The 12,480-nt window shown below is 43.4% G+C and overlaps 1 protein-coding gene across 6 annotated transcripts in view; it reads right to left on the reverse strand.

Annotated features, from left to right (window-relative positions):
• PHF14 (PHD finger protein 14) overlaps positions 1 to 12,480 on the reverse strand; it is a 276,890-nt gene that overhangs the window by 6,866 nt on the left and 257,544 nt on the right. For 2 of the 6 annotated variants that reach the window (XM_061586428.1, XM_061586427.1), the window contains one exon: positions 6,400 to 6,735. The exons of the other annotated variants lie outside the window; for them this stretch is intronic. In XM_061586428.1, the coding sequence (XP_061442412.1) occupies positions 6,730 to 6,735 (6 nt within the window). In that variant the 3' untranslated portion in view covers positions 6,400 to 6,729. Of the gene's footprint in view, positions 1 to 6,399; positions 6,736 to 12,480 lie in introns of those variants that run through there. 6 annotated transcript variants of the gene reach the window in all.

Here is a 12,480-nt window from a genome sequence, read left to right on the forward strand (position 1 = left end):
CACATATGCAGCCAGTCTATGTCCGGGTAGTTGAAGTCACCCATTACTACCACCTTTCCTAGTTTGGATGCTTCCTCAATTTCATATCTCATCTCAAGGTCTCCCTGAGCATTTTGATCAGGGGGACGATAGATCGTTCCTAGTATTAAGTCCCTCCTGGGGCATGGTATCACCACCCACAACGATTCTGTGGAGGAGTCTGCCTCTTTTGGGGTTTCGAGCTTGCTGGATTCAATGCCTTCTTTCACGTATAGAGCGACTCCGCCACCAATACGTCCTTCCCTGTCCTTCCGATATAGTTTATATCCAGGGATAACCGTATCCCACTGGTTTTCTCCATTCCACCAGGTCTCCGTTATGCTCACTATATCAATGCTCTCTTCTAAGACCAAGCACTCCAGTTCTCCCATCTTGGTTCGGAGGCTCCTAGCATTAGCGTACAGGCACTTGTAAGCAGTGTCTCTCTTCAAGTGTCTTTGGCACTTGTGGTTAGGGCTGTGGTAATTTTGCTCTTCTGAATTTATATCCTGTGCCCCTGCTCTCACAATGCCTACTTCTAGGCCTACCCCTTTTAAAATTTCATCATTTCTTTGGTTTTTATCCCAGGAGGGAGGTTTATTCCGAACCGGACCTTTCTCAGCTCCTGTCGGGTTTCCCCCCTCAGTCAGTTTAAAAGCTGCTCTGCTACCTTTTTAATTTTAAGTGCCAGCAGTCTGGTTCCATTCTGGTTCAAGTGGAGCCCGTCCCTTTTGTACAGGCCCGGCTTGTCCCAAAATGTTCCCCAGTGCCTAACAAATCCGAACCCTTCCACCCGACACCATCGTCTCATCCACGCATTGAGACTGCGAAGCTGGGACTGTCTGGCTGGTCCTGTGCGTGGAACTGGTAGCATTTCAGAGAAAGCCACCTTGGAGGTCCTGGCTTTCAGCATCCTACCTAGCAACCTAAATTTTGCTTCCAGGACCTCACGGCTGCATTTCCCCATGTCGTTGGTGCCAACGTGCACCACGACCACTGACTCCTTCCTAGCACTGTCTACCAAACTATCTAAACGACGGGCGATATCCGCAACCTTCGCACCAGGCAGGCAAAACACCTTGTGGTCTGCACACCCATCACACACCCCACTGTCTATGTTCCTAATGATCGAATCACCCACTACAAGGATCCCTCCACCCCCTGGAGATATATCCTCGGCACGAGAGGATAGCTGCTCATCCCCCAAGGAATGGGTCCCTTCTAAGGGATCGTTTCCCTCTTCCTCAGCTGGATGCTCTCCTTCCCCGAGACCATCGTTATCCATGATAGCAGGAGAGCTATCATCCTTGGAGTGGGACACAGCTATAACGTCCCTGAAGGCCTCCTCCACACACCTCTCTGCCTCTCTCAGCTTTTCCAGGTCCGCCACCTTAGCCTCAAGGAAATGAAGTCGTTCCCGGAGAGCCAGGAGCTCATTGCACCGAGAGCACACCCACGACTTCTGTCCAACAGGCAGATAGTCGTACATGCTGCAGGCGGTGCAAAACACTGTCCCCAGCAGCCAGGTGGTTCAACTACTGAACTCAAGGTCAGTCTGCAATAAAACAATGCTGATCCATGATTTGATCATGGATGAATGGGCCAACCTGATATGCATCACCAAGAGCTGGGTGGTGGAGCTGGGTGGCCCAGATCTGACTCAGATCTGCCCACCTGGGTACTCGGTATGACATCAGCCCAGACTGGAGGGGCAGGGGAGTTCACTCCCTATCACTGGGAAGCCCTCTGACTTGGAGCAGGACTAGAAATGGACTAAAGAGACAGATTAGAGATGCTGCTGATGTATCACCAGTCCTGCTGCTCAACAGCCTCCCTGATCAAACTGGCAGAGGTTGTCTTGGGTGTGGTGTTGGAGGAACCCAGAACAGTGGTTTTGGATGACTAACATCCATGCTGAGGCTGCCTCAGGTCCAGCTTGGGAGTTCATGGCCTCCATGGCAACTATGAGCCTGTCTCAAATGGTCATCAGTCCAACACAGAGAGCAGGGCATACCCTCAATCTAGTCTTCGCTCCATGTGGGGAAGGACTGGAAATTGGTGTGTTGACTATCACCCTATTGTCATGGTCAGACCACTTGCTAGTAAGATTTGGTCTTGCAGCAGCAATTCTCCCCTGCAGGGGTAGGAACCAGTTATGATGGTCCACAACTGGAGACTGATGAAATCTGATAGATTTATTTATTTATTTATTACATTTATACCCTGCCTTTCTTTCACCATGGAATCCAAGGCAGCATACATGTTCCCAGGTGGTCTCCCATCCAGGCAGCAATGAGACCCAAACCTGCTTAGCTTCAGCAAGGTGGTGGCTTCAGGTGCCTTCAGAACATAGCCTGGGTCTGAACACTTTGGGTGATTTCCCAGTAGATAGAGCAGGTGATCCTGTTGAGGTCCTAGTCTCACTATGAAATAGTGAGACTCGTACGACCATTGACACAATTGCTCCTGAGGGCCCACAACAGTGCCATGGAACCCGTTTTGCTCCTTGGTATACTGAGGAGCTGCGGTCGATGAAATGGGCTGTGTGAGGGCTAGAGCGTAAGTGGTGTAGATCTTGCTCTGGAGCAAACTGAGCATGTGTTTGGGCTCACAATTGGGCCTACTACATGGTGGTGGGGGCAGCAAAGAGATCCTACTTTGTTGCCTACATTGTGTCCTTGAGGAACTGTCTGGCTGAGTTGTTCTGTGTGGTCCGGAGGTTGGTCACTCCTGACGAGGAGGATGGACCTCTGGAGCAGTGTCCAGCTGTAACCAGCTGGCTAAACACTTTGAGGACAAAGTTGCTCAGCTCTGCAATGATATAGATGCTACTACTGTGGCAATGCCAGCCAAGGTGTCCAATGCGACATCGAACCCTGTGTTGTGGGATCAATTCTAATTAATGAGGCCTGATGATGTGGACAAGATGCTTGCAGTGATGTGCCCGACCACCTGCTCATTAGATCCTTGTCCATCCTGGGTTATTAAAGCTAGCCAGAGTTGGGTGACTGAATGGATCACAGGTGTAGTAAATACATCTTTGCATGATGGTGTGATGCCCACTGCGCTTAAAAAGGTGGTGGTGTATCCACTTCTTAAAAAGCCTACACTGACCCCAATGTAGTGCAACAACTATGGACCAGTAACCAACATCACTTTCTTGGCAAAGGTGGTGGAGAAGGTGGTTGCAGAGCAATTGCAGGTATTCCTGGATGAGACTGGTTATCTAGATCCATCACAATCAGGATTCAGACGTGGTTTTGGACAGAATCAGCCTTGATCGCCCTGATGAATGTCCTTTATCATGAGAAAGACGGGGAATGTGACCCTGCTACCTCTGCTCGATCTCTCAACGGCAATTGATACCACTGACCATGGTATCCTCCTGGATCAACTCAGTGGGATGGATATTGGAGGCACTGTATTATGGTGGTTCTACTCTTATCTTCAGGGTCACGTCCAGAAAGTAACACTGGGTGAGTATTCTTTGCCCCCCTGGCACTTGTGCTACGGGGTTCTGCAGGGTACTATTCTCTCCCCAGTGCTATTCAACATCTATATGAAGCCGTTGGAAGTGGTCATTAGGAGTTCTGGAGCAAAGTGTCAGCAACATGCTGATGACACACAGCTCTATTTCTCCATAACATCTGAATTAGGGGAGGCTGTGAACACTCTGGATCAGTGTCAGAATGCTGTAGTGGACTGGATGAGGGCCAATAAACTGTGCTTGAATCCTGGGAAGACAGAGGCTCTTTAAGTAGGTGGTTCCCATGTCTGAGAGATTGGGTCACACTCTTTCTGAAGGACCAGGTCCATAGCCTAGGGGTACAACTACACTCATCTTTGTCACTAGAGGTCCAAGTATCCTCTGTGGCTAGGATTACCTTTTACTAGTTTTGCCTGGTTTGTCAGCTACAGCTGCTCCTGGACAGGGATAGGCTGACCTCTGTAGTCCATGCATTGGTAACCTTGAGGCTGCATTACTGCAATCCACCCAATGTGGGGCCGCTCTTGGCCCTGGTTTGGAAGCTCCAGCTGGTGCAAAATGTGGCGGCCAGATTGCTGGTGGGAGCACATGGCTGACAACATGTGACACCACTTTTAAAACATCTGCACTGGCTGCCCATCCACTACCGAGCCAGGATCAAGGTCCTTGTATTAATTTACAAAGCCCTGAACAACTTAGATCCAGGGTATTTAGAAACCCTTATATCCCAGCTCTATCACTGAGATTATCTGCAGGAATGGCTTTGGTGGTCCCCCGAGTTGGCAAGACTTATTTAACATTGACACCAAATTGAGCCTTCAGTGTCATTGGCCCAGTTCTCTGGAATGCTCTGCCAACAGAGATTCAGCAGGCACTTTCTGTTTTAACTTTTAAGGCTTATGCAGGCAATTAAAATTTTTTCTCTCAACAGTTTGCCTTTGTTTATATTGCATTTCTAATGTTTTTTATTCAATGGTTGTTGTTTTTAATGTGTTGTGAACCACTTTGATGTTTTTAATGAAACAGTGGTATAGAGATATTTTTTATAAATAAATAAAAAAGATGAATCTTTTCTTTGCCCTAGGAAAGAGACACTTGATAGCAACCAGTGGAGGGCAGAGGGAGCAAACAGAAGCGAGGTAGCAGATCTGTCTGAAGTGGACTGCACCCCCCTCAATTCTGGTTACAACAATTCAAGTAAGATACTTGAAGACCTCTAATCTGAATTCTTGCTCAATCCCTATCCATGAGAGATGCTGGCTCAGGATCATTCCTGAGCTGCAAACCTTTTCTTTCAGGGGGTGCATAATCCCAGCCAGCACAGGTAGATCCACCATTTTTCTGGGCTCTGATCATAAGTCTTATTTGGATTGAGTTTCACCCTCATCCACTTCATTAATGACTCCAGAAAGCATGGAGTCTTCACCACTGTACCTACGTCTGATGAGAGACAGTCATCACCACATTAATGACATCTCACCCCAAAACTTCAAATATCTTCAAGTGATTTTCAAAGCACATTGCTAACACCTTAGTGCATAACTCCAAACAATCTCTCCTAGTGGTTTCATGTAAGGTACTTTCACACTGCACTTTATTCCATTATTCTGATGATTTATTTCCTGTTAAATTGCGCATAAAATTTGAGCCTTCACACAACATAACGGGTAGCTCCGGAATTCTGGTGGAATGTAGTGGAAGTTTAGTGCTAATTTTCGCAATAAATGATACCAGAAAAATTCTGATAGCAGGCTGGGAACCCGGAAGATTGCGGGAGTTTTGCGCTAGCTGCCGCTGCTCACGTGACAGCCATCGCAGCATGCAGTGCGTTCCCACCCTTACCAACAGCCCTCCCAGCATGCAGCCTTTGCTCAGCCTGTGCTGCTGCTGCTTGTGCTCAACCAGAGCCTCTGCTGCTGCGCTACTGCACCTCTCAGCTGATCGCAATTGCACCTCTCAGCTGATCGCGATCGCAATCGTGCCTCTTTCCACCCCCCCACGCAGAAGGAACAAGCAGAGCTTTTGAACAGAAAAGGCGGGAAAAGAAGCAGTCTTCTAACGGCTGTGGTAGGTGAGAGTGCTGTGTGAAAGACCATTGTGCAAAATGCCGCTAAATTGGTACTGCAGTGTGAAAGGGATTTTTGAAATCCAGAACGAAGCGCTAGATTTTTAATCCGTTAAACTAGCGCTATTAGCCCCATGTGTGAAAGCAGCCGTAAACTGTAAACATGATGTGGGATAAATGCAGTAAAACTGCCATAGAGTTAAATATAAATTCTTCAGCACCATCTCCTGGAATCTCCCTGTGATGTAAGAACAGAACCACAGCAATAGTTTTTCCTCCTTCCAACACATGCAGGTGATTCAGAAGAAAATGAGTGATGGCGCTGAATCTGCTGAGTGGTAAAGAAAGGGATCACAGAACCCCTATCTCCTAGTAAAGATTGTCCACTGGGTTGACCAAAGTACACACACTCAGAAACATGCACTGAAAGCCAAACTGAAATGGATCCAGAATATCCAGGTCAAGAGTGGTTGTAACTGTTCAAATCAGAAGGATCAAGAGAAGCTTAAAACAAAACAAAGAAACCAAAGTTAAATAGCTGCTTTCAGTGAAAATTGACATTTTTTTCTCCATAAAGGAAACATTAATTATCATCTGAAACAGGTCCCTATTCACTCATGGCAAGCTACTACTCGCTAGAAAAGAGGAGGTTGAGCAGGCACAGGTTCCAGGAGCAAATTTACAACGTTCATGATTTTCCTTCTAAGAAGAAAAAGTGCTAACATTTCAGATGGACACTCCACTTTCCTATATAATCCAGTTGATGCATTTAATAGGATCCCAATTTTATTTGCTCATTTATTAACTGTTTATTAGCTGTTTTTGAGAAATTCCAGAAGGGGGAAACTGGTAAAGCATTCAATAAAAGAGGCAATATTTGGCATTTCTCCCCAGACATTAGCTAGCTGATTTCAGTTTTTAAAATGCAAGAACAACCCTTGTACTTAAACTGTACTTTTGAACAGCATCTGCCACTGGGAAAGAAGTGTTTCATTTTTTTGGATATGTTTTCTTCTCCATTTGATAAAAGACAATAAATTTAACTTCAGAGACACTTTATGTGCTGCAGCATCGTATTTTTGTCCCATCTAGCAAGGTTTCTTGACAGGTCTGCCAATTTTCCAATTACTTGAACCGCCATATGTTATCTGAAGATCAGTCAGGTCTAAAATAGGAAACATGAGCATGTCAGGCAACAGCATGCTTACAATATTCTATAGCTTCAGCTCTAGACGTTGGCCTCATAATTCATTGCAAGCTTCTTTGGAACACCCTGAATAAATGAAGTGACATCACAATGACAGCATCTATAGGAATGAATAGCATCTTATGTCCAATGCTAAATTGTGACCTCCAGAGAATTAATTATGGAAGCCAGAACACAAAATTCAGACTGTTCCTCATAAACTACTCTTTATGATAAGAGATCTTAACTGTCTGAGTTGTGTGCACTGTTCTGTTGGGATTTTTAAACATCGTTTCAGGCTATAAAAATATTGATTTCAATTTACAATTAGATCAAGATGCAAACTAGTTGTGCCGAGCCAACACAGACTAAGTGGTAAATCAAAATGTATACTGTCACTTTACTACCCACAATATTAGCATAAAACTACATTAAGATGTTCACAAAAACATTATAATATGGTATCTATCTACTTTAAAATAGCTGTAAAATCTAAAAATAGGATTTTTTCCATGGAGAACCTCAGAAGCTAGCAAGATTCTGGATAGCATCAGTTTGTAACCCAACCCTATGCACTTCTCATATATCCCACTGAAATTAATTGTGACATATATGCAAGTAGCTGCACAGGATTGCAACCTTGAAGTATCAGTGCAGTTTTGCATCACGTTTTTCATTATACTTTAGGAAGTATTTGTTCTTTTGAATGCAGAATATTTAACTGCCATTGTTTCTAAGGTCATGAACAATGTTTGAACTTTCTGCTAAATGGGCTATTGCTGAACAGACTGAAGTTTAAACATGTTTAATGTATTTGCTTTACTAATTACCCATCTACATTCAATATAACTTTGCATCCAAAAGGAATTCATATGATCAGGTCCTTGTTCACTCACACAGTTGCATTTGGTACAAAACAGATGTTGCCATGGTATGAGTACTATTGTTTACTTAAGGAACATAAACATGAAATCTTGTAAGGGAGGACATTAGTGGTGGAGTACTACCCAGTCTACAGCCAAATTAAATTCAAATGAGGCTGATTCTAAACTACTGCCTTTTTAGGCAAAGCAAGCTTGGGAAAGAGAAATGTCCCATTAGCCATATATCCTCTGACTGGTAAAGCTCACTTAGAGCTAGATCATTGTGTGTGTGTGTTTGTACACACACATGCACAGACAAGCAGTCTCAAAGTTAAGATATGAACCAGCAGATAACTGTTGTTGTCAGCAGTAATTTTCCCAAATGTGTTTGCTAGGATATTGGCCACTGTAGCTGCATCTGTAACCTGCTGGGTCACACATTATATTTCTTCATTTAAATGCATAGTGAGGGAAAGTTAAGAGTGCTCACTTCAATGAAAAGTGTGCCAAATGGCCCCAACTGGATGCTTCTCCTTAACCTCAATAATACAGGCTCTGTCAGGAACAGACTGAGGCTGATGTCAGAGGACTCCTTGGAAGGCAGGAAGATGTGGGCACTGGCACCAACTGAGTTTTATAGGGCTCATATCCATTATATTACTTCCAAAGTATATTGAGGAATCATAAGAATGGTCCACAAAACTGATGGGATTTATAGAAACTCCTGTATTATTGGTCTTTTGGTTTCTGAGTTTTTAGGAGAAAAGATCTATTAACAGCGATGCTTCCAATTCTTCTCCAGATTTAGTAGTCCTGATGTCCCTTATGCTGGATGCAGTGCAGCAGTAATGGTTTCTGCTTTTGTTCCACCTTGAATTTTCCATAACTGTAAGACTGCTGCAGTGGTAGCACATTGTGTTCCCTTATCTGTGCATGAGAGGCACATTTTCTGAAATCTCACTGCAGAGCTTGTTTTTTTAAGAAATGCTATGTGCACCTGCACTGCTATGTATATATGCCCTTTTCTCTTGGTTGGCAAAGGAAGGGAGGCAATTACATGCTGGTATGGAATGCTGATGCTCCTGCAAAACTGACAAGGCAAGTAAAGCACTGTTTCACTGCTTCCAGTCTTTCTGTCTTTTCAAAAATTAGTATCTGCACCCTACTGAATACAATTGACAAATGTAAATATCCTGAGTTACAGGCCTTCTGTGACCCTAAGCAAATAATTTCCAAGTAAACTTGAGCATAGAATTGTAGTGTTAGTTAATTTCAAGTCCTAGTCAGTTTCTGCTATACCAATTGTTGGTTTAAAGCATATCTACTTTGTTGCAGAACTGGTGCTAATACATGCCCTTTTGAAGTAAAGAACCATCATGGACTTGTGGAAAGTTTAGCATACCCTCATTTTTTAAAAATTGTTTCTTTATGAATGTAAGTAGAAACAAATATTCTTTTCTTTTAAATGTGGCTGAGATTAGCATTACTATGCAAATAGGGATATGTATGATTTTACCATGAAAGAAATGTGGGTAGGAAAGACCTGAACAGAAACTGCAGGAAAAGCAAACAGTGCACGTGCCAGTTCTGAAATTATAGACACTCTGTCTAAACATCAAAGAAGTCTGATGAACTGAAACATCAGGTACAGCTAATTGATGGAAGATTTATGGATCAACAATAACAACAAAAATCCGTCCAACTCTGTTAATGAATTTTAAAACATTCTGTGTTCTGATTAGTGCTACAAATGTGTGGCACTCCTTCTGTTGACTATGATTTTATGACTATAAAGTTGTATCCTTTTGTGCTTCTTAACTAGGCAGTGTTATAGAGCAAAATATGTTGCTTGAGGTCCCTTATAGCTATAAAAATAACTAGAATTCCACTTCCATAATTTTCTTTTGGGGAAAAAGACCCTTAAACAATGTATAAGTAATGTTCGGAAATTATAAGGAATGTTTTTACAGGAATTAAAATGAATTGCTTTGTCCCTGTGCTTAGAAAACTGGTGGGGGGCGGGCAAGAGAGAAGAGTGCAGCAGAAGGAAGGAGAAAGATAAGAAAATTGACCTGAACCAAACAGATGGGTTTGAATGTTCACTTTCAACTTTCCATTGTACAGGAGAAGACAAATTTCCCCCTTTATATCAGATGACAACATGTAGTCTTGAAGAAAGAAGTGGCAGACAATTATTATCTCTACAGGAACTAAGAGAGAATTCTATACATAGATCATACATCAATCAATTCATAATGTTAGTAAGAACTCAATTGTAGAGATATGTGTAATAAACCATACCTATAATTTGCCCTTCTGTGTAAATCAGCATAAGAGACATATTGCAGATTGCACAGGGCCAAGAATAATGAGTGATGTTGCCTTTCTAGGTTATGTGGTAAAAGGAAAGATATAAATGTAACTAGGGATAGAGAGGTATTATGTCAGCCCTTAATAAGAAAAGCTGACGATAAGGGCAAGATAACTGAGATAGCAACATCTCAGTGTTTTAACAGGCAAATAATGGACAAGATCTGGGTTGAAAAGAGAAAAGTTCATGGAAATGGGCTAGCAGAAGCTGAATTTCCTGCCCCCCTCCCTGTGGCAGCTCCAGTATCCTGAGGGGCAGATGATCCCTTCTAAATGGGGTGGATAGAAGGGGGAATTCCCCAAAAATCATACAGAGCCATCTTCTGCAAGCACAGGCAACCCACAATATGGCATAGGGTAATAGGACCTAGCAGATCAGCAGGCCTCAAATAGCAGAAGACGTTTCCTCAACCACTCACTGCTTGCTGGAATTGAATATTGATACATATATATTACTTACTGTTAATTTTTTCTACCATAAGCATAACCCCTTTTCTAAATACATGAAACTGGAAGTTGAATAGTTAAGCACACATCAAGAGACACAACTAAAAAGTAAAAATCAATTTCAAGAGTCAAGTTAAGAAGAATTCTCCATTTTACCATCTGTGTTCATGTAAAGCCCCCCACTTAATTTATGGGCTTTTCTGAGGATAGGCTCAACTGCTCACCAAGCCTACCATGTCAGTTTCTTTCCCCCACACCTGCAAATAAAGACTCTGGAGAGTAGCAGACTGGAATAAGGTTATATTTATTAAAATATTACAACACGGAGGAACTGCAAATGAATGAACCAATTCAACAAAATCCAGAGTCTGGGCAGGTGAAGATTTTTCCTAATCTTGATAGGGAATCATCTCCGTCTGGATATGTGATACAGCCACAGGCTATGGCCCACCAGTAAAGAATGGGAGGAAATTACTCCCTCCTTGCTAGGTTAGCCTTGGGTCTGAACCCAACATGTGCACCTAGGTCCCACTGTCCAGCATTCACCCAAAATGTGCATGTCAGACCAAAAGTGCACCCCTCAGTCCTGTCAGATGTCACTGCACTGGTAGGTCCCTAAAGGGTGCCCTTAATTCAATAATGCCTCCGTATACCTATGATTTTCTCTCCAACTTCCTGACCTGCCCGAACTCAATGCTTTAGAGAGCAGCCAGACCACATCATTCTGCAACTGCCAATCTAATTCATCCCCAGCAGTGTGACAGTTGAAAACAGGAGGAACCCTAAGGCCAGTCAAGGGATTCCTCCAAAACATTCCTGCTTAGCCCTTTCAACAGATGATTAGCAGAGCCCACACTACATACAGAGAGGGAGAATGGGTGCCGCAATATCACAAAAAGGAAGAGGAAGAGGTTGTGGGAGGAGCAGGCTTTTAAAGTCATGCTCTCACCCCCTTCTGACTGGCCAGTCTGCCCACCTTGTGACCCTCCCCACAATCCCTCCTTTTGAAAGTTAACCTCCTGAGTCCTCTTTGAGGAATGGAGAGATGGGGGCAAACATTCTCCCATTAGAAGCACAGGAACAATATTGTTTAGAAAGTATTCATAGTTCTGTGATTGTAAGAGACAAAATCCTAACTGCACCTTAATCTGGTAAACTTCCAATTAATCCAACAAGAGATAAATCTGCCATACCTCACAAGTGAACATTTCCTGGGACAGTTAATTTCTCATTACAAATGGTATAGACAATCTATTATTATTTATTATTATTTGATTTATATCCCGCCCTTCCTCCCAGCAGGGCCCAGGGCGGCAAACAGAAGCGCTAAAAACACGTCAAAACATCATAAAAACAGACCCTAAAATATACCAAAACAAAACAACTTTAAAAACATTTTTTAAAAAAAAGCTTTTAAAACATCTTTAAAAAAGGGTTGAAAGCATATTGTTTTCTAAAAAAACATTAAAAAGCAATTCCAACACAGATGCAGACTGGGATAGGTCTCAACTTAAAAGGCTTGTTGAAAGAGGAAAGTCTTTAAAAGGCGCCGAAAATATAACAGAGATGACGCCTGCCTAATATTTAAGGGGAGGGAATTCCACAGGGTAGGTGTCACCACACTAAAGGTCTGTTTCCTGTGTTGTGTGGAACTGACCTCCTGATAAGATGGTATCTGCAGGAGGCCCTCACCTGCAGAGTGCAGTGATCGACTGGGTATATAACGGGTAAGACGGTCTTTCAGGTATCTTGGTCTCAAGCTGTATAGGGCTTTGTACATCAAAACTAGAACCTTGAACTTGGCCTGGTAGCAAATGGGCAGCCAGTGCAATTCTTTCAGTAGCGGGGTGACATGTTGGCAATACACTGCCCCAGTGAGCAGTCTTGCCACCGCATTTTGCACTAGCTGCAGCTTCCGGACCAACCTCAAGGGCAGCCCCACAGAGCGCATTACAGTAATCAAACCTGGAGGTTACCAGTGCATGGACAACAGTGGTCAGGCTATCCTGGTCCAGAAACAGCTGCAGCTGTCTTACCTGCCGAA

The sequence above is a fragment of the Rhineura floridana genome, chromosome 10, assembly GCF_030035675.1.
Source record: "Rhineura floridana isolate rRhiFlo1 chromosome 10, rRhiFlo1.hap2, whole genome shotgun sequence".
NCBI classification, from domain to species: Eukaryota; Metazoa; Chordata; class Lepidosauria; order Squamata; family Rhineuridae; genus Rhineura; species Rhineura floridana.